General features: G+C 44.7%; 1 protein-coding gene across 2 annotated transcripts in view; it reads left to right on the top strand.

Moving 5' to 3' along the window:
* Positions 1 to 19442, top strand: part of LOC137353629 (uncharacterized) — a 33047-nt gene extending 13605 nt beyond the window's left edge. The window contains exons 3-6 of one of the 2 annotated variants that reach the window (XM_068019981.1): positions 7708 to 7959; positions 11189 to 11296; positions 12856 to 12920; positions 18920 to 19442. In XM_068019981.1, the coding sequence (XP_067876082.1) occupies positions 7708 to 7959; positions 11189 to 11296; positions 12856 to 12920; positions 18920 to 19321 (827 nt within the window). In that variant the 3' untranslated portion in view covers positions 19322 to 19442. Of the gene's footprint in view, positions 1 to 7707; positions 7960 to 11188; positions 11297 to 12855; positions 12921 to 18916 lie in introns of both variants that reach the window. The other variant, XM_068019980.1, reaches the window with a different exon arrangement.
* The last annotated feature ends 3877 nt before the right edge of the window (positions 19443 to 23319 follow it).

Genomic DNA, 23319 nt, shown 5'->3' with positions numbered 1-23319 from the left:
AGCGTATGTCCGACCCATTCCCTCCCGGTATCCCTGTAAAAATGGTGTCACATTCTGGAGGTGGCGGGTCCCAGTGCAGACCTCCATGAACACGATATTTAAATCCCACCCACCTTCATACCCGCACTTAGCGGGCTTTATAAATCCGGCCCCTTGTTGTGTCTTTCTGTAATTCATCTGTACATTTTCTCCCCTACCTTGTTCCCACTATTGGTGGCCTATAGTGTATGCCCAGCAGATCCTCTATTGTTCCTTCTAACTAAATAGGTTCTGTCTAACAACTCTCAAGTACATGATCCCTTTCTAACACTGTAGCAGTATCCGTGAGCGATACTGCCACTCCCACACCTTCTTTCCCTCCATATCTTTCCTGAATACATGGTAGTCAGGAATATTAAGTGCCCAATCCTCCCTTTGTTTGAGCCATGTCTCCATTATTGCCACTACATCATAATCCCATGTGGCTACGTGTGCCTGCAGCTGCCGAACCTTATTTACTACACTTTGCCTATTCTAAACATGCACTCCAAATCCATCTTAGTCTGTCTCACATTTCCTCCCCTGTCTGATCCCAACTATTTCTGAACTTTGTAAGAGCAATTAGGGATGGACAACAAATGCTGGCCTTGCCAGCGACACTTAAGTCCCACAAAAGAATAAAAACAAACTACTCTTTATGCTACTGCTGTTTGTCCCTCCCAGTTCTATCACCTTGTATCTCCTCTCTAATGCTTCATCCTAGTGCCCCTCTCTGAACCAAATTAGTTTAAGCTCTCCCCCACAGCACTCGTTAACCTCCCTGTGAGGACTTTGCTGCCAATGCTCCAGGAATGTGAAGCCCTTTCTCCTGCACCATTTCTATAGCTACGCATTAACCTGTCTTATTTTGCTAGCATTTGGCATTCAAAATAATCCAGCGATTACTACCTTTGAGGTCCTGCTCTTTAACTTCTTCGCCAGCTCCTGAAACTCTGACCTCAACCCTTTTCCTATGTCTTTGGTTCTAACATGGAACACAAATTCTGACTGTTCTCCCTCCCCCTGCAAAATATTCTGTATCTGTAGGAGGCAAAAATGTATCGCCCCCGAAAAGGGGCACATGGATCACGATGCGTGATTAACTCGCGCCCATTTATTCTGATGCAGACAGCAAACAAACTTTGTGCTGCCTGTTCATTTAGATGATTACAGCATGCAGTCAGCACTAAATAGCTGTAGGAATGAGCAGGGGGCAAAAAATCATGAGAGGCTAGCATGAGTTAAAGCTAGCCTGCAGTATCTAAAGCTAGCTTGCACCTCTTAAAGGGGAGGTGCATTTTGACTGGTGCAGGTGCTGAAAGTCATTCTCAGAGTGCGTTTGACCTAGAAGAGACACAGGAATGGCACAATTTTGCAGAGAGCGGGCTCCAAGGCTCTCTGAAGCAGCACTGGAGCCTTTTGCAGGAGGAGAGAGGTCTTCTATCCACAGTGATCAGGAGGCCCTCTAAACAGACACTGCAAAGACACTGGGAGAAGATAGCCATCACAGTCAACGCCTGCCCCAAGTGCCGCACAAAGTTCAATGACCTTACGTGAGTGGTCAAGGTTAGTGATTACATCCTCAAATGCACATCCTTATAACTGCACTACTAACCTCAAATCACCACCAAATTTCACTCACCTACCACCAATCTCTTTTAATCACGACACATATTTCACATTCATAGCGCAAACTGCCACCTAGTCAATCTTGACAGGCACAGCACCCAAACACATTGCACCACACTCACCTGACGAGCTTCCCTCTCTCTTACATGGTGAGGTGAAGATAAGGTGCTGTTCCTCAAGCTTGCATTGAGCTTCACTGGAGCACTGGAGCAGGCCGAGGACAGAAATGTGGGCATGACAGCAGGATGGTGAATTAAAATCGCAAGCAACCAGCAGCTCGGGGTCATGCTTGCGGACTGACAGTAAGGAAATTCCTAAGAGTGATTAGTTGTCCTTTGTATGGAATATTGGATAGTTTGATTTATAAAGTTGGTTTCGAATGTTTGTTTTGTGGTAGCTTCTATTTTTACATTGTGGTCAAGAAGACGTTGTGTTAGCCAGAGGGAAGGTAGGGTATGGGACTGTTGGTGAATGGGGAATTGGGGTTGCATTCATAGAGGGATGTGCTGATCTCTATCAATTGGGCCAGAAGCGGGATGTGCTGGTTGGTCTCCTTCCTTCCTTCCTTCCTCCTCCTCCTCTTCCCCTTCCTCCGCCTCCTCCTCAGCTGCTTGCCACATGCCTGGTGGAAAGGGTTGTGCCCTCATGATGCTAAGGTTGTGCAGGATGCAACAGACATTGACAAATTAAGACACATGCTCTGGAGTGTACTGCATGGGATCTCCAAAGCGGTCCAGCTGAGGCATTGGTTAAGCACCCCAATGGTCCACTCAGTGACGCTTTGATGAGCAGTGTGGCTGTTGTTCTGTGCATGCTGCTGCTTGGTTGTGTGCTGGTTGTGCTTAGCCCTTATCACCCATTCGCCACCCTCTGGTTTCTGGTGGTGGCTCAAATGCTGATGGACTGGTGCAGAATAAAGGCACTGACTGCAATGACATTGTGTTCCGACATAACATAGAAATTCCACAAGGTGTCAGCTATCCTTTCATTTTGTTTAAAAGTCTTATGTTATATATGTGTGTGTTTTTAGTTTCGCATCCCCTTACACCTTTTTTTATCTATATATATATATATATACACACCAAATTTTTATTAAATGCAATTTGGATCCCTTTAATGTTGATATCCTCTACTTAGTTAATTTTAATTTTATCCCCTTAGATCTCATTAATTACTCTGATTATTTAAATATTTACTGTGCCCCTTGGTTTAAGTTATCCTAATTTGTATGTTTGTATTTAGCACCTCCTCCCACCTCTACACTGAATTCCCACTCTCACGAATTTCCCTCACCAGTCTGTTTAGCAGATTCACCCAACACTTTCTTCCCCAAGCTCTGTGCTCACACCTCTCTATATTACGAGCTGCTGTGGTTGCTTTGAATAACCAATATAACAATCGAAAGGGTATAATTTCCTGTCATATTACGCACTATTACCTAATTAACTAGCCTGATACATAAATGTAGTTTGTGGTGATCCAAAGAAGTTTTAAAACTAATCTTTCATTCTGTTACCTACTGACCCGTACCGAATATTATGATCCTTCCTTCCTTCCTCCCCAATTCATTATTATATCCAAATAATTTTCTCCCTAATATTTGTCAATATCTGTCTATCTGAGTCCTTCTGCCCATCTATCTCTAACTGTGAGAGCTGTTAAAAGGACCCTCCAAAAGCAGCAATCTCATTTTCTCCTTCAATGTTGATGAGCCTGTTCATTTCTACCAATTTCTGTCTCTATTCTCAAATTTCGGTGTTTATTATCTATTGTTTTATAACTTTCTGTTTGTCTATCTATTCTGGCTTAGACAGATTTTTGGTCTCTCGGGGAATCAAGGGATATGAGGAGCAGGTGGGAAAATGGGGTTGAGGCAGAAAACCAGCTATGATCATATTACATACGAACATATGAATTAGGAGCAAGAGTAGGCCACTCGGCCCCTCGAGCTTGTTCCGCCATTCAATAAGATCATGGCTGATCTGATTGCAAGCTCATTGAATAGCAGAGCAGGCTTGAGGGGCCTTATAGTCTACACCTGCTCCTATTTATTATGTTCCTATGTTCTACCCCATCTAATCCATCAAGTTTATCATTCTAATTTATCCCAATTTGTCTCTGACATCGCCATGTATTTCAGCTATCTTATTTATCAGGTATCTATTTATTATTTATTGATCAGACGTTTCGGGCTGTTGACAGATACAGCATCTTTGTAGCACCCTGTCTCGAGGAACCCATGTGATTACAGAAGGATCCAGCTGAAGCGCCAAAGATCAGATCAACTTTTGTTAAACTCTGTGAGCCAAGCTCAGGAACACAGGACTGCTGTACTGACAAGCCTATTTTATACCTGCAAAACTGGGAAAACATATTCACACAACATTAAAAAAGCTGTGACGACTAATAAAGATCAGATGGCAAGTCAAGATCCTTGACACTGAAGTTCATAAAAAGAACTGACACGTCAGGCATGGATGTCTGATCATGAAGGCACGGATTTGTGCAAATGTCTGATGAACCGACGAACGATTCCGGAAGAAGATCTTCGAGGGTGCAATGACAACAGGGAAGCACTTTTGTGGTGGACAGGAAAAGAGAGATAAAGACTGCATAAAAGTGATTCTGAAAAGGAAAAAACTTACTCAAGATAAGAAAGTATGGCAATAAAGCATCGTTAAAACAACCCTTTACTCTGAGACCCCTGGCAATGCTGTTGCCAAATCGAAATGCCATCTGCGAAAGAATCACCTGAAAAATCAAGATCCTTAAACCTGGCGTATCTGAGATCCACTGTTCAATCTGCAGACGCTCACTCTGAGCAAAAATAGACCTCTTCAGTTATCAAAGAACTCAGTGCAAAAAATGTGATAATATTCTGGCTGTCTTCTTCGATATTGATAGACAAATGGCCACAACGTTTATCTGTCTATCTGTTTATCTTTATCTGTCTACCAGTTTTTAACTATCTGCCAATCTATTTGTCTACCCCACTGTCTCTATCTGTTATAACTCAATGGATGATCTAATTCTCACTCACACTCCGCATCGGAGGATTGCTGCAAAATTTTCAAAGAATTTACTCAGGTGCAATAGTGTCATAGAGTCATTTATGGCATAGAGGGAGGCCATTCAACCCATCCAGTCCATTCCAGCTCTCCGCAGAGCAATCCAGCCAGTCCCACTCCTCGGCTCAATCCCTGCAGCCCTGCAAGTTTATTTCCTTCAAATCCAATTTCCTTTTGAAATCATTCATCGTCTCTGCTTCCACCACCCTCATGGGCAGCGAGTTCCAGGTCATTACCACTCGCAGCATCAAAAAGTTCTTCCTCATATTCCCCCTGCCTCCCTTGTCCAAAACCTTCAAACTTTGTCCCCTAGTCCTTGTAGCATCAGTTAATGGGAACAGTTTTTCCTGGTCTACCTTATCTAAGCCTGTCAGAATCTTGTACATCTCTATCAAATCTCCCCTCTATCTCCTTTGCTCCAAGGAGAACAACCCCAGCTTTTCCAACCTAACTTGGTAGCTAAATCCCTCATCTCTGGAACCATTCTGTTAAATCTCCTCTGCAGCCTCTCAAGGACCCTCACATCCTTCCTAAAGTGTGGTGACCAGAACTGGATGCGATACTCTAGTTGGGACCTAACCAGAGCTTTATAAAGGTTCAGCATAACTTCCCTGCTTTTGTACTCAATGCCTCTCTTTATGAAGCCCAAGATCCCATATGTTTTGCTAACCACTCTCTCGATATGTCCTGCCATCTTCAAAGATCTATGCACATGCACCCCAGGTCCCTCTGTTCCTGCACTCTTTAGAACGTTGTCGTTAAGTATATATTGCCTCACCCTATCTCTTTTGCCAAAATGCATCATCTCACACTTGTCTGTATTAAATTCTATCTGCCACTTGCCCATTCTGCTAGCCTATCTATGTCCGGTTGCAGGCAATTCATATCATCTTCACTTTGCGTCATTGGCAGATTTTGAAGTTGTACTCTATATTCCAAGTCATTTATATATAGTAAAAAAAAAGCAATGGTCCCAGCACTGGCCCTTGGGGAACACCACTACCATCCTCCAGTCTGAAAAGTAACCATTTACGACAACTCGCTGTGTTCTGTCCTTAAGCCAATTTTTTAATCTAAGCTGACACTGATTCTCCTATTGCACGAACCTTAATTTGGTTAACCAGCCTTTTCTGTGGTACTTTATCGAATGCTTTCTCAAATTTCATGGGGACAACATCCACTGCATTCCCTTCATCAACCTTCACTGTTACTTAAATAAAAATTTCAATTAGATTAGTCAAGCGTGAACTGCCTTTTACAAATTCTGCTGTCTGTCCTTAATGAACTCAAACTCTCCAAGTGCCTGTTGAATTTTCCCTGATTATTGTTTCTAAAACCTTACCCACCACTGATGTTAAATTAACTGGCCTATAGTTGCTAGGACTGTCCTTACACCCTTTCTTGAATAAGGGTGTCACATTTGTCACTCTCCAATCCTCTGGCACCTCCCCCATATCTAGGGAAGATTGGAAGATTATGGAAAGCCCTTCCGCTATCTCCACCCCCACTTCCTTAGCAACCTGGGATGCAAGCCATCCGGACCAGGTGACTTATGTACCCTGAGCTAGCCAGCCTTTCCAGTACCTCCTCCCTCTCAACTTTTACCCTATCTATTGTCTCTACTCTCTCCACTTCTACTGATATTTTGTCAGATTCCTCTTCCTTAGTAAACACCGATACAAAGTACTCATTAAGTATTCTAACCTTGCCCTGCGCCTCTAAGTATATATTTTATCCTCTTTGTCCTTAATAGGTCCTACGCCACCTCTTATTACCCGCTTACTATTTACATGCTGGTAGAATATTTTTGGGTTCCCTTTTATGTTGACTGCCATTCTATTCTCATATTCTCTCTATGCCAGTCTTATTTTCCTTTGCACCTCCCCCCTCAACCTATTGTATTTGACCTCACTTGAAAAATTCATCATAATCGCTATCTCCCTCATCATCCAAGGAGCCCTGTTTTTGGTTCCACTACCTTTCACCCTTGTTGGAATGTACCTAGCCTGTGCCTGAAGCATCTCTTCCTTAAAGGTAACACATTGTTCCATTACAGTTCTTCTTGCCAATCTTTGGTTCCATTTTACCCTGAATAGATCCCTTCTCACCGCATTGAAATTAGCCCACTTCCAATCTAGACATTCTACCTTATATTGTTCCTTGCTTTTCTGCATTACTAGTCTAAACCTTATGTTACAATGATTACTCTTACCCAAGTGCTCCTTAACAGACACTTGGGCCGGAATTTTACGTTGGGCAGCCAGAAATTTGGGGGCGAGCCTGCCTCCACTGGGCCTGGGAGTCAATCTCTGATTTTACGTGGCCCAAGCCCTTAATTGGCCTTGGGCGGGACTTCTGCCCCTCCAAGAGCTGCCAGCCAATCAGCGGGCTGGCAGCTCTCAGTCCTAGCAGCACCACTGGGAGTGGTGGCCACTGCTGGGACTGCAGCCAGGGAGTGGAGCAAGAGGGATGCCGGCCTTGGAAAAAAGGTAAGTGTGTAGGGCCTCGCTGGGGACAATCAGTCAGACCCTGGCGAGGCAACTGGGGGTGGGGGTGGAATGGAGTTCAGTGGGGGTGGTTGGGCCATGGGAGGGGGTCCTTCGTGGGAGACAGGGTGGCAGTTAATTGACCACTTAAGGGCCTTAATTGGCTTGGGGCGGGCAGGCCATTTCTTGCCACTGCCACCCCTCCTAGAATTGCAGCGGGGGAGGCGTCGGGAATGGCCCCGCCCTCCATCTCCCACTCAATTTTATGACCCCCTGGCCTCCAGCCCACTCCTGCTGGGGGTCATAGAGAGATACAGCACTGAAACAGGCCCTTCGGTCCACCGAGTCTACTTTGCCCGCAATATTTTCCCAGCCACATCCATTAAAAACCTCTCCTTTTTTAACTCAGTTATTGGCAAACAACACAACTTGACCATGGAAAAGTTGCAATATCATCCATTAGAAATGAATGTTTATTCATTCCGATCAATTATTTTATTTTTCAGGAGCATCTGAAAATAGGAATGAAAGAACTAAAGGTGGATCCAATTGTGTTGTGACTGAACTCGTGGGAGATTATGTGCAGTTTATGTGGGATGCGACGTTGAGTGACAGAAGAGTGACTGGTGTGGGTGCCAGCGGAGAAACTAAGAGTTTCAACATTAATTGCAACATCACCCTTGGGGATGGTTTGGGTATGATGGAAATCTGCCAATGCGGAACCAAGGATACAACAGTGGCAAATCCCCAGTTCGAAAGTAAGTTGTGTTTAATATGCAATTACAAAGGCCGGTCTTTAGCAAATTGTGTTACATATAGAATATGACACTAGATGGCTAGATTGTAATAAATCAGGAGCATTATACCCCAGTAACACAGGAAGCTGTATCTGTGCACCACACATGGGTGTGAAGTTCAGCTTCATCAGGGTGGAAAACAGGCAGTAGCAGATCAGTTGCTTGTTATATACCTCCCCGAATATCCTTTCCATTGTTACCTTAAAGGAAGTGTAAATCATAGGTATCGTGAGTGCCAATCCACTGCCATGTGTTTTGCATCCCAGCCAACCTAGAATTTCACCCCTAACGTGTGGTTGTATTAAATATGCACTAGTGGATCTCCCATAACAGTGAGTTGGCATTCATCTTACAGGGTATTGTGGCAGTGTGAGTGTCGGTCTTTGGGCTTTGTTTCCATGGGAAGGTTTTTCCCAGCGGGCTTCTGAACCCTGCCATCAGACTGAAGTATGGGTCAGAAACCCGCACCCTTTGAGAAACAGTCACTCATTGTGATTTTCCCCAGGGCAGCCAATTAATGGCCAGAGGCCGGGCTTGCTGTCCAATTAATGGCCAGAGGCCGGGCTTGCTGTCCAATTAATGGCCAGAGGCCGGGCCTGCTGTCCAATTAAGGACAGCGGGCAGGCTCTTGAAGTTGGAGGGCCAATCAGAGGCTTGAAAGTAAGGGAGCGGGCGCCCCAAAATTGAGGCGGCCTCTCTCCAACATTCTAAACGTTTAAATTAAAAGAAAGGTTTTGCAGCCAGGCCAGCAATGTCGGGGGCAGAAACCCCTCTGCAGGGCGGCCTGTGGCTGCTGCAGCACCCAGGCAGGCAGGGAGGGCCTGTCTGGAGTGCCGCCCCCCCTTCCCACCTCAGTCTGCCACCGGGAGGCTGTTTCCAGGCACCTAATCTGGCCCCTCTGCCTCCAATCCTGTGTTTTTTTGGTGCATATTTGCACAGAAATTGTAAATCAGTAGCCTTGATTACTGTTAAATGTTAGTTTAACTATATAGTTGGTTTTCTCTTTACCTTTATTAAAGCCCTGATGGTAATGACAGTTCACAAACTGTCTGTAGTACACTGGTGGAGTGTGGGTTAGTAACATTGGGAGGGTTGTCATGGCTCTGGGATCATTGGCAACAGGGGTTACAGGCTGTGGAAACATGGAGAGCTGCAAAGATCTGAGTGAACCAGTAGGTGTTTATAGGATGGGAACATTGAGAAGGACAGTCTTGTTTTTTTTGCGAGCATTGGGACAGGAGTACTAGGATGTAGTAGGCATGGGAGAAGGGTGTTAACACTGGAGTGGGGAGGGGTAGTCTCGACATATGGGATGAGTGTAAGTGGGATATGGGGTTTGGGACCTCTGGGAGGGAGCTGCTGGGTGGGGCAGTTTGAATGGTGAATTTGAGGCTTGGCAGTATTGGGTTGGTAGGGGCATTATGTAGAGCAACTAGGATGTAGAGTGGGGGAATAATAAGTGGGAGACCCAGTGGGTTGATCAGAACAGTGGGAGCGAGTAGGATTGGGTTACAGGGCCAATTTTAGACGCTGCAAATAGATGGGACTTGGATAATCGTGAAACAGTGCCACCTACCTCGGAAGACAGGAATTCCCAGTAGAACATCTCCTTTGGGGCCAAACTTGAAGCAACTCAACCAGAGGTAAGTAAAATAATTGGGTAATCACAGAAATAGTGTAATGGGAATGTTTCCAGGAAACACATGTTATATGGAAGATTTTTAATATATTAGAGACATATAGAGGAATCTTATACCCAACAACATACCATGTACTATATATTAGATATAGGGCAGCAGTAGACCTGGTAACACACAGTATGTTACATGATGTATTGTGACAATTTTAGCACTTTTGCACTAGATTTTCTCTTGGGTTCAGTATCACCCATCACTCCCTTAATTGGACCCTGTGTTCCCTACAATACAGAGTGCATCTTGGACTGCCCAATATCTAGTTAATAATCTGAGCCAAGAATCTTAATATAGTCCCCGGGCTCCACGTGTTGGCAACAAAATATTACACTTCTCACCATGTGTATTCTATCTTTAGGGAAGGCAGATTGAAGAAACTCACTATTGAGATAGGGCAAATCAACAAGCTAGTTGATTTTACATAAAAAAGATGACTAAACAACACACAGCTTTTATAATGAGGAAGGTTTTCTTATATTGCTTGGTTTATTAAAAATATTGAATATACTATTATACTACTTCTCTAGGCATTGATCTATCTTCAACATTACCTATTCCTAACTAGCTGTTCTGGCCTTTCTGTTGCTGCACATTCAGTTACTGTTGACCTACTCCCATGTCTGAGAGAGAGAGATTTATCTTCACCTGTCTTAATTCTATATTTGGACAGTATGCATTTTATGATTTAATTGACCCACAATGAATATTCAATTAGGAATAGCTCCAGCCTTCATTTCTGGCCCAATGTTATGAGCATTTCAGCTAACTGACCTCCTGGAGTCATTCCATTGTTTGAAAAGTACAGCAGCTTACATACAATAATGATGACATTGTCAAGGTATTGGCCCTGATTCAGTTGGTACCACTCTTGCCTTTCTATTGGCAGGTTGTGAGCATAAAAATCAAAGCTGACCGTCCAGTGCAGTACTGAGGGAGTGCTGCACTGTCAGAGATGCTGTCTTTCAGCTGAGATATTAAGCTGAAGCCCCAATTGCTCTCTCAGGCAATATGATTTCGGAGAAGTTCAGGGGAGTTATTCCCGGTGTGCTGACCAATATTTATCCCTCAATCAACAGTATAAGAGAAACAGATTATCTGGTCATTATCTCATTGCTGTTTGTGGGAGCTTGCTGTGCACAAATTAATGCTGCATTTCCTACATTACAACAGTGACTACACTTCATTGGCTGCAAAGCACTTTGGGATGTCCTGTGGTTGAAAGGTGCTATATAAATGCAAGTATTTTTTTTTCCCAGTGGTGAGCGGGTAAGAATCCCCCTCTAAGAAACTCTCGGTGAGACTGATTTAACTCTTTACATGCTGATTCAGAAATATTGCAATTCATCAACATTCAGCCCAAGTAATACAGGCAGAATTGAAATGGTTGCACGTATCTAGGAGTGCTCTGGCATTCTGAGTCTCTCTTTAATTCGCAGGAGTGTTATATCTCTGTGTTATTCTCTGTATAGGTGATTGTTTCATTTCTTCTTTTGCAGGGTCAGATGGACTGGATTTGCCAAGATGGAGTTTATATGCAGTTCTTGGGCTTTTAATAATAACCCTGCTCTGTGTGGTCATCTATTTCAGCTGCTGCAGAGGCAAAGGTACCCCTGTGCTCGACTAGCATGAGGGACTTGGGGACAGCATTTGCTGGATTATTAATAAAGGCATTGGGCTGGATTTTTGCCCTAGGCGTTGGGGGTCTGTGGTGGTGGAAGGGGGAAGGGGTGTCCGAAGATGCCTCTGGGAGAGGGCCGCCATGCACCCCGACGCCAGGAGGACCCGGCCTGATATTGCCGGCGGTGGCAAAGCCTCGTGGTGACCCCACTGCCGCTCGGTGACAGGACCCCCATTTACATATTTAAATAAATTAAAATTAATGAATTAATCATACTTACATCGCCGCCTGAGTTCCCGCTCCGAGATTCGGCCTGGTGGCCGGCACTCCCGTGCCTTCGGATCCCCATCCGGGAAAAGGAGGCACCACACTGGGGAGGGGGAGGGAGGAGGAGGTAAGTTTATCAGTGTGGGAGGTGGGGGGGGGATGGGGTCAAAGTAACATCATTGGTGTAGGGGATGATGGGAAGGGTTGGAGGTTAAAGTTTATGCAGTTTGGGGGGGAAGGTCAGATTGTAAAGGTAAGTCTTTTGGAGGGGGGTGGGGGAAATGGAAAATTAATAATTTTATGGTTATTTGGGGTGTGGGAGAGGGGCAAAATAAATATATTTAATTTTTTAAAAATTCACTTTATCTTTAAATATTTAAATCTGCCGGTAAGGCTCAACGCCCTTTAAAAATGGTATCAACACCTGCGCACAGGCAGCTGACACCACTGCCAGGGACAGACAGCCCACCCTCTCCACGTGATCGGGGTGAGGGGTCGGCCTGCCCTGGTTATTCAAATAGGCCGCCATGTGGTAAATTGCGGCAGTTCTGTGACATGCAGCCGGGCATGGACGATTCAGCCCATTGAAGCAACTGGTGCTAGCCCAGGATTCCTTCAGCCAGTAACAGCACAACCTAGAACCAATTGTAACTCTCCGAAACCACTGAAATGCCCCCGAAACCAATTGTAAACCCACTGAAACCAATTGTAAACTTTCCTGAAACCAACTGTCATCCACTCTCAAATCAATTGTATAAGCCCCCGAGATCAATTGTTAACTCTCCGACAGTCAGGCATAACTGAAACCAATTGTAATTCTTTCTACTGCCCGCCAGAGATCAGCTAACACAGCTCAAGCCAGGGTTTGAATCTAAGAACTTCCCTATATGGCATTAACATTGTTGTCTCTTGTATTTGATTTGAGTGGTAAGTACATTGCCAGTTCCACTAGATGTCAACTTCGCTTCTGTTCTCTGCACTATATTGGAGCTGGGATAATAAATCACCATTTCACATTTTGTCTGTTGCTGTCTTCTTGACCCAGTTTATATGAGATCGTTGAGAAAACACAGCCTTTGGGGCTTTTGCCAAAATTGACTGTCAGCAGTGCTCCTGCTGAACTTGGTTACTAGAGTCAGTAGGAACTTTAATTAGAGGTGTGACAGATGGGGTGTCAGATCTATTGGCTGATCCCTTTAGATAGAAACATTCTGTAGATCACTGTGGTTTTCATTGCCCAATAAATCTCACTAGTTGCATCTTTTGATATTTTCACAGTTAGGAAGAACTTGCCAACAAATCGTCGGACTGCAGTCCCGCGATTGTCTGAAGCTGGTCCCAGAGTAAGTACGCCTGGAATTCCCTCCTAAAACCTTTCTGTTCTCTGCCACGTTCGCCTCCTTTAAGATGCTCCTTAAAACCTACCTCTTTGCGGCAAATCTGCCTGGCGGGTTATTGCCTAGTCAATAAAAGCATATGATGTGGCATTAAAACTGCTTGATATTTTTTTCATTTGTTCCCGGGATGTGGGCGTCACTGGCTAGGCCAGCATTTATTGCTCATTGCTAATTGCCTTTGAGAAGGGGGTGGTGCACTGCCTTCTTGAACTGCTGCAGTCCTTGGGCTGTAAGTACACCAACAGTGTTGTTAGGGAATTCCAGGATTTTGACCCAGTGACAGTAAAGGAACAGGGAAAGAGTTCCAAGTCAGGATGGTGTGTGACTTGGAGGAGAACCTGCAGGTGATGATGTTCCCATGCATCTGATGCTCTTGTCCTTCTAGGTGGTAGAGGTCGTGGGTTTGGAAGGTGCTGTAGAAGGAGCATTGGTGAGTTGCTGCAGTGTATCTTGTATATGGTACACACTGTTGCCACTGTGCTTCAGTGGTGGAGGGAGTGTAAGGTGATGGATGGGGTGCCAATCAAGCAGGCTGCTTTGTCCTGGATGGTGTCGGGCTTCTTGAGTGTTGTTGAAGCTGCACCCATCCAGGCAAGTGGAGAGTATTCCATCACACTCCTGACTTGTGCCTTGTAGATGGTGGACAGGCTTTGGGGATTCAGGAGATGTCTGCAGTCTAAGCATTTTAATCTTTCATTAATCTCCTCCTTGTACAAGATGACCATTAACTGACGGGAACAATGCCACACAATATAGCCCCACTTTACGGTGGCACCTTGCAAATAATTGGCAGCAAATCTATTAAAGGGTTGAAAGGGTGAATCACAGTGTGTGGTGAGGAGGAGCATGTGGCATTGGCTGCTCAGTGCCTGGCACCTTCAGGCTGGAAAAGCATCACCAGGGGAATCAGACCTCATAATCCCTGTTTACAAACAGGCATTGCTGTGTGAGTGATGGATGAACAGTGGTCAACACTGCAGTTTGCTATAGAGCAAGTGCCATCTCCAGCCTTCCCCACATTGCACAGGTTGTAGGGACAATATAAAACTTCTCATGAGTGGTGCACAAATGCTGCTGGTCAGGCCAATCTCGAAGATACATTCTCGGCCTGCTATATAGTCACCTGCTAATGTCTGAAGTTAAAATCAGCCCTCATTTCAAAGATGAACAACAAGCTGTGCATTGTAAATACTCATTAAGAAGTTTCAACGAGTTTATGGGAGTGATTCATGGTCAAGTCCAGATGTCTTTTCTAAACCGCTCGAGTGTCACTCTTTCTCCATTAATCTGATCTATAATCCCTGAGACCTACAACAACAACTTGTATTTATATAGTACCTTTAACATAATACAACATCCCAAGGTGCTTCACAGAGGCATTATAAAACAAAACATGTCACCGATCCACACAAGGAGATATTAGGGCAGATGACCAAGAGCTAGGTCAAAGAGGTAGGTTTTAAGGAGTGTCTTAGAATCACAGAAAGGTTACAGCACAGAAGGAGGCTATTCAGCCCATTGTGTCTGTGCTGGCTGTCTGAAGGAGCAATTCACCTAGTGCCGCCTCCTTGCCTTCTCCCTGTAGCCCTGCACATTCTTCCTTTTCAGATAATAATCTAATTCCTTCTTGAGAGCCTCGATCGAGCCTGCCTCCACCACATTCTGAGGCAGTGCATTCCAGATCCTAACCACTCGCTGCATGAAAATGTTTTTCCTCGTGTCACCATTGCTTCTTTTTCTTAGAGGAGGAAAGAGTGGTGGAGAGGTTTAGAGGGGAAATTCCAGACGTTGGGGGCCTGGCAGCTGAAGGCATGGGCCACCAATGGTAGAACAATTAAGATTGGGGATGCTCAAGAGGCCAGAATTAGAGGAGCATAGATATTTCAGAGGGTTGCAGGGTTGGAGGTGATTCGAGATAGGGAAGAGCCAGGCACTGGAGGGATTTGAAAATAAGAATGAGAATTTTAAGGTCAAGGTGCTGCTTAACTGGGAGCCAGTGTATGTCAGTGTACATGGGGATGATGGGTGAATGGGATTTGGTATGAGTAAGGACACACGCAGAAGGGTTTTGGATGACCTCAAGTTTACAGAGGTTGGAATGTGGGAGGCTGGTCAGGAGTGCATTAGAATAGTCAAATCTGGAGGTAACAAAGATATGAATGAGGGTTTCAGCAGGAGAAGAACTGAGGCAAGGGCAGAGCTGGACAATGCTACAGAGGTGGAAATAGGTGGTCTTAGTGATGGCATGGATAAGTGGTTGAAATTAGCAGTAGTGCAGAAGATTGGGAACATTTTAGAAACCAGCAGAGGATGACTAAAAAATAATAGAGTATGAGAGTAAACTAGCAAGAAATATAAAAGCAGACAGTAAAAGCTTCTACAAATATATAAAAAGGAAGAGAGTAAGTGTTGGTCCCTTAGAGGGTAAGAGTGGGAAATTAATAATGGGAAACAAGGAAATGGTAGAGACTTTGAAAAAGCATTTTGTATCTGTCTTCACAGTGGAAGACACAAAAACCATCCCAAGAATAGTTGAAAATCAAGACTCAAAGGGGAGGGAGGAACTTCAAACAATCACTATCACTAGAGAAAAAGTACTAGGAAACCTAATGGGACTAAAGGCTGACAAGTCCCCTGGACCTGATGGCCTCCATCCGAAGGGTCTTAAAAGAAGTAGTAGTGGATGCATTGATGGTAATTTTCCAAAATTCCCTTGATTCTGGAAAGGTCCCAGCAGACTGGAAAACCACAAATATAACACCTCAATTCAAGAAAGGGCGGTGGCAGAAAGCAGGAAACTATAGGCCAGTTAGCATAACATCTGTCATTGGGAAAATGCTAGAATCCATTATTAAGGAAGTAATGGCAGAACATTTAGAAAATCATAATGCAATCAAGCAGAGTCAACACAGTTTTATGTAAGGGAAATCGTGTTTGACAAATTTATTAGAGAATTGGAGGAAGTAACAAGTAGGGAGGATAAAGGGGAACCAGTAGATGTAGTGTACTTGGATTTCCAAAAGGCATTTGATAAGGTGCCACATAAAAGGGTACTACACAAGATAAGATCGCATGGTGTTGGTAATATATTAGCATGGATAGAGGATTGGCTAACTAACAGAAAACAAAGAGTCAGGTTAAATGGGGCATTTTGAGGTTGGCAAACTGTAATTGGTGGAGTGCCACAGGGATCAGTGCTGGAGTCTCAACTATTTACAACCTATCTTAATGACTTGCATGAAGGGAGTGTATTGTAGCCAAATTTGTGGGTAATACAAACACAGGAAAGCAAGTTGTGAGAAGGATACAATGTGTCTTCAAAAAGATATAGATAGGTTAAATGAATGGGCAAAAATTTGGCAGATGGGATATAACGTGGGAAAATGTGAGGTTGTCCACTTCTGCAGGAAGAATAGAGGAGAATATTATTTACATGGAGAGAGACTGCAGAATGCTGCGATTCAGAAGGATCTGGGTGTCCTTGTACATGAATCACAAAACGTTAGCATGCAGATACAGCAAGTAATTAGGAAGGCAAATGGAATGTTGGCATTTATTTCAAGGGGGATGGAGTATAAAAGTAGGGAAGTCTTGCTACAACTGTACAAGGCGTTGGTGAGACCACACCTAGAGTACTGTGTACAGTTTTGGTCTTCTTACTTAAGGAGGGATATACTTGCTGTGGAAGCAGTTCAGAGAAGGTTCACTGGGCTGATCCATGGGATGAAGGGGTTGTCTTATGAGGAAAGGTTGAGCAGGTTGGGCCTATACTCATTTGAGTTTAGAAGAATGAGAGGTGAACTTATTGAAATATGTAAGATTCTGAGGGGGCTTGACAGGGTAGATGCTGAGAGGATGCTACACCTCGTTGGGGAATCTAGAACTAGGGACCACAGTTTCAAAATAAGGGGTCTCTTTTTTTAAATGGAGAGAAGGAGGAATTTCTCCTCTCAGAGGGTTGTTAATCTTTGGAATCCTCTTCCCTAGAGAGCAGTGGAGGCTGGGTCGTTGAATATATTCAAGGCTGAGTTAGACAGATTTTTGATCTAGAAGGGAGTCAAGGGTTATGGGGGGTAGGCAGGAAAGTGACGTTGAGGCCACAATCAGATCAGCCCTGATCGTATTGAGTGACGGAGAAGTCTCGAGGGACCGAATGGCCTGCTTCTGCTCATATTGCTTACATTCTTATGTCTGTTCATATTGGGGTCAATGGAGAAATCAAGAGAGTTGGTGGTGAGATTTTGTTTATTTGTTTAGAGATACAGCACTGAAACAGGCCCTTCGGCCCACCGAGTCTGTGCCGACCATCAACCACCCATTTATACTAATCCTACACTAATCCCATATTCCTACCACATCCCCACCTGTCCCTATATTTCCCTACCACCTACCTATACTAGGGGCAATTTATAATGGCCAATTTACCTACCAACCTGCAAGTCTTTTGGCTTGTGGGAGGAAACCGGAGCACCCGGAGGAAACCCACGCAGACACAGGGAGAACTTGCAAACTCCACACAGGCAGTACCCAGAATTGAACCCGGGTCGCTGGAGCTGTGAGGCTGCAGTGCTAACCACTGTGCCACTGTGCTGAGTATCAGCAGCAGACATGTAGAAACTGATATATTTTTGGATGATGTCACTGAAGGGCAGCATGTAGATGAGAAATAGGAGGGGGCCAAAGATAGATCCTTGGGGGACCAGAGGTAATGGTGCGGAAGTGGGAAGAGAACCCATTGATGGCAAATCTCTGACTACAATTAGATGGCTAAGAATTGAACCAGGTAAGTGCAGTCCCAACCAGCTGGACAATAGTGGAGAGGCTTTGGAGAAGAATGGCATGATCAACTGTGCCAAATCTGCAGACAGGTCAGAGAGGACAAGAAGGGACGGTTTACCTAATTCCTGAGTTGCCACTCACTGGAGCTGCTTATTCCAATGTCAGTGCTATTGTCAGCTGTGGCTCAGTGGGTAGCACCCTCTGTGTCAAGAAGGTTGTGGGTTCAAGTCCCATTCCATGTGTTTAAGTGCAAAAATCGAGGCTGACATCTCAGTGCAGTCCCAAGGGAATGTTGCACAGTTGGAGGTACTATCTTTCCAATAAGATGTTAAACCAAGGACCTGACTGCCTTCTAAGGCAAACATAAAAGATCCCATCAAGCTGTTTTGAAGAGGAGCAGGGTATTTTTCCCCAGTGTACTGGCCAATATTTATCTCTCAACCGAAACCTAAAAATATGTGATTTTGGTCATTATCACATTACTGTTTGTGGGATCTTGCTCTGCACAAATAGGTTGCTTGTTTCCTATATTACAATAGTGACTACACTATGCGAAGCCCCTGCTCCTCAACATTTGTCCGCACTTCGGTCCCAAGTTCTTGAACTTAGGCCACCCGTTGTGGATGAGGGGAGCGGGCAAGTTGGAGAACCTCCTCGTGGGAGTGCTCCTGGGCCTGGACAAGGTGGCCATCCACAAGTCAAGGGTGGCAGCGATCGAGGGGATTGTTCAGCTTGCCTGACTGGCCTCTCTTCCGCGGCTATGTTTGCACCTGGGTGTCCCTGGGGAGGGAGCTCGCCGTGTTCGCCAGTATGCTACTGAGCTTCTGCGACCAATAGGCAGCAGAGGGACTGGAGTGCATCGTCGACACTAAGAGTCACATCTTGCTTTAGTTTGAGAAGTTTCCTTGGTTTTTCTCAAAATTTGGAGTGTATTGTTTAACGAGGCACTTTTGTTAATTTGACCTGTTTGGTTATAAAAGAGTTACAACAATGACTATACTTCAAAAATACTTCATTGGCTGTAAAGCGCTTTGGGACGTCCTGACGTTCGGGGAAGGTAAATCATTCTCTCTCTTTTTCTTTAATGAGAACATCTGCATGAGCAAACTCCTGAGGTTTAGTTTTCTTAATGTAATCTTTAACCTTCTTTATTTTCTCACAAGCAGCAGATGCCACAGGACCAGTGGTTGCCAGGGCAGCAGGGGTTGCCACAGGAGCAGCGGATGCCGCAGGACCAGCGGTTGCCACGGGACCAGCGGTTACCACGGGACCAGCGGTTACCACGGGAGCAGGGGTTGCCACAGGAGCAGGGGTTGCCACGGGAGCAGCGGTTGCCACGAGAGCAGGGGTTGCCACGAGAGCAGGGGTTGCCACGGGAGCAGGGGTTGCCACGGGATCAGCGGGTGCCGAGAGGGAAGCAGCTGCTGAGAGATCTGGGTTTGCCCCCACAGCAGTGGTTGGCACGGCAGGAGCGGTCACCATGGACACAGCAAATGCCACAGGAAGCAGAAGTGCAATATTCGACCTTAGATCTGGTAGCGATGGAGAAAAAGAGAAAGAAAAGATGAGCTTAAACATGTGCAACGGGGCCTTGAGCTCAATTCTGTGTCTGTAACTTGCTTTAGTCCATGTCAGGGTTCCATTCTGTATTGGAAGTTTGAAAGTTATCAGCATTATAAAACTAATATTCGGAGAATCTCAAATTCTTTCCCTCTATGGATTCCGTATGTCCAGTTTCAATCCCCAAGAAACATGGCAGGCATGAGTCCTGCTCCCAGGCCCATATTACCACGACAACTTGCAGTTATAAAGTGTCGTTCATGCAAAGAAACACCTAAGGCTCTTTCACTGAAGTGTGAGGAAAATGGATATTACATTATGAGGGATGACCATCGTTTCCCAAGAAAGGTATTAAAAGTTCTCCAAGGGCAAAGATCAACTTCATTTTAATTGTAGTCCACTGAAGGACCTCTTTGTTGTTTAAAATGATGCAATTTAGATTAGATTAGAGATACAGCACTGAAACAGGCCCTTCGGCCCACCGAGTCTGTGCCGAACATCAACCACCCATTTATACTAATCCTACACTAATCCCATATTCCTACCAAACATCCCCACCTGTCCCTATATTTCCCTACCACCTACCTACACTAGTGACAATTTATAATGGCCAATTTACCTATCAACCTGCAAGTCTTTTGGCTTGTGGGAGGAAACCGGAGCACCCGGAGAAAATCCACGCAGACACAGGGAGAACTTGCAAACTCCACACAGGCAGTACCTGGAATCGAACCCGGGTCCCTGGAGCTGTGAGGCTGCGGTGCTAACCACTGCGCCACTGTGCCGCCCTTGGAGTTATGCGATAAGTGTTTAAAGTTATGAAAGGACAGGAAGGGGCAGAAGAAAGCAGACTGCTTACAGTAGTCGAGGGAATCTAGAACGAGATACAAGATTAAATATAAGGAAAGGAGAGCAGAGAACAAGCTGAAGCTCTTTGCAGTGAGAGTTGTGGAATTCACTTCCAGGGTTTGTAGTTATGGCGGAAATGTCAACATTCAAGATTAGATTGGATTGGTGGATTGGGAAAGGGGATGGAGGGATGTAGGAACAGGGCGGGTAAATGTGATCAGAAATATTTGCTCATGTGAAGGGTAAATGCCAACACGGACTGACTGGGTCTGACTGGCATCTGTTCGTGTTGTAACTTCCACTTCTATGAATGTCTAAAAGTTAAACTTGAATAATAGCTCATACCTTCAGGAATGAAATGGAGCAAACTGCTATGGGACAGAGGACAAAAGAACTTCCTCTGTTAAGTAACCACATGGGATTCCGGCCTCTTGCGCACCCCCCCCATTTTCATTATTTACCATTGGCAGCTGTGCCTTCTGCTGTCTAGGCTCTAAATTCTGGAATTCCCTCCCTAATCCTCTCTGCTTCACGAGTTTTCTTCCCTCCTTTAAGACACTCGTTAAAACCTATATCTCTGACCAAACTTTATGTCATCTGTCCTATTATCTCCTTGTTTGTTCCCAGTTCTAAACTATAGCTGGTGAATGTACTGCAAGGGAGTTAATCAAACAATGGGTAAAGATAGTATAATGAGCTAGATGTAGATAGAACTCTAACATAAATATCCCAATGCATTCTTTTTTGTAAATCATACTTTGTATCTTAAAGGTATTCTGGGCAATGTACAAATCACTGAGAAATCTTGTATTGCATAGAACATTCACTTTTGGTGCTCTTCAGTTGTCACAATGCAGGAGAGTTCCATACAAACGCTGAACTACACAGTTAGTGGAACAATCCCAAAGGTTGCTTTTATATCTCAGTGGGTTTTTTATGCTTTTATGGGATGTGAGCGTCATTGGCAAAGCTTCCCTAGTTTCCCTTGAGAAGGTGGTGGTGAACTGCCTTCTTGAACCGCTGCAGTCTGTCTGGTGTAGGTACACCCACAGTGCTGTTAGGGAGGGAGTTCCAGGTTTTTAACCCAGCGACAGTGAAGGAACTCTTCGCTTTCAATATCCTGAAAAATACTGTGCTTTTAGGTTTACATGTAACCTCCTCCCCTCAGTGATCATCAGTGGCTTTGGTTTATTCTTATGTAGAGAATGGGGAAAGCAGACGTAATCTCTTGTGGTTGGGTTTTCTCCCAATTTATACTAACGATAACCTGCTCTCGTGCTTATGGCAGAGAAGTTTCTATAAGCTGCCTGACTCTCCTATGTTGCATTGTGCAATCTGAATGGGATCACATGTCAAACAAGCATTAATTGACCCTTAACTATGGAGCACCCGAGACTATGTGGCATGCCCACAATATTTTCCTATTTATTCCATAAGGCACTAAATACTCTAATGTCAGGTTAGTGCTTAATGCTAAAACTACTATTCAGATTTATTTGCAAGTAAGATTATAGGTAGAAGCAGAGCGACAGAATAAGAAGATGACAGTGCAGATAAGGAGAAAATTCTAATGATAGAATTAGCCCACATGGGGCTAAATCTATCGTCTTCAAAGTGTATCTCTTTCACAATATGATCATCTGAAAGCGATTTGGAGGTGGCAGTCTTTTGTAGACTTTCTGATGTAATAATTGGGTAATTTTAACTCCCAAAAATGGGTGGGATTGGGTTGGGTGGGAAGTTAAAACGTTAAAAATCTGAAACGGGAATGCAACCCGCGTTTAAACTGGAATTGGGCGGGTTTAGCTGAAGCGGGAGGAGGTGTGAGCAACCAATCTCTTCTCAGAAGGCGGGACAGTTACTGTAACTTTTTAAACAGGCTATCTGCCTCTATTTGTTTTGTATTCATTCATGGATGTTGTCATTGCTGGCAAGGCCAGAATTTATTGCGAACCCCTAATTTCCCTTGAGAAGGTGGTGGTGAACCACTGCAGTCCATTTGATCTAGGTACACTCACAGTGCTGTTAGATAGAGAGTTCCAGGATTTTGGCCCAGGGACAGTGAAGGAATAGCGATATATTTCCAAGGCGGAATGGTGCGTGACTTGGAGAAGAATTTTCAGGTGGTGATGTTCCCTTGCACCTGCTGCCCTTGTTCTTCTAGGCAGTAGATGTTGTGGGTTTAACAGGCTTCCTATTTTTAACCACATTCCCTGGAGCCTCTGGAAATCTGACTGGTAAAAGGAGGAGATAAGGACCGGACCCATCAGGTAAGTGCCTTTACAGCACTGCTTGTAGACCAGGCGGAGCAAGAATGATTCCTGACATGCCCCCAGCCCCACCTTCACCGAAACCCTCCTTGTGATCATTGACCAACCCCCCCACTCACTGACCTTCCCATCACTGACTCCCCCATTACTGACCTCCATCTCTCCACCAGCCCCCTCCCCACCCCTGACATCCCCCCCACCCCCCATCTCCCTTTGATCTTGGACACCCTCTCCATTCTTTCCCTGACCTTCCGCGATCCCCGAGTCCTGTAATCAGCTACATCTCCACCATGATGTCACTACCCACCCCACTTCTGCTTGGCATCTCTACCTCCAACAACTACTGAACCAGTCTGATCCAGATCTGGGGCCTCTCATGGAGAGTTCCCTGCCCGACAGGTGCCAATCCTGTCAATCAGGCTCCATGGCATTCAACCACTATCAATCTTCACCCCAATAAATATCGGGGCCAATGTTTGTACATGGGCGAAATGTTCTCACAAGCCCGAATTAGCTGAAACTTTTAAAGAGGAGAGCTAGGACAAGGTTTTTATGCTAAAATAAATATTTCATGGCACAGATCTTCATTGAAAGTGCAGTTGTACATCAGGCAAGCTTTGTGTATTGACCATTCCCTGATACATACAGACAAAGGGATTCCTTGCCAGCTACAGCTAGCTGAAGCCAATTTTTAAGTCATATTTACCCTGCCCACCTAAAATCATATAAAAACATAAATGTCGAAATGCTCCTTCATTTGACTCAGGAAGAAAACTTTTTTTTGTCACAGTACCAACAGCAACAGGTAAGCATTTATATAATGCCATTTAGATTGCAAAACATCCTAAGCTAATTCATGGAGGGAGAAGTTAATGGTGGTGATCAAA

Source organism: Heterodontus francisci, chromosome 41, assembly GCF_036365525.1.
Source record: "Heterodontus francisci isolate sHetFra1 chromosome 41, sHetFra1.hap1, whole genome shotgun sequence".
In the NCBI taxonomy this organism is placed as follows: Eukaryota; Metazoa; Chordata; class Chondrichthyes; order Heterodontiformes; family Heterodontidae; genus Heterodontus; species Heterodontus francisci.
The sequence above is the reverse complement of the archived record's forward strand: the minus strand, read 5'-3'. Positions and strand labels throughout refer to the sequence as shown.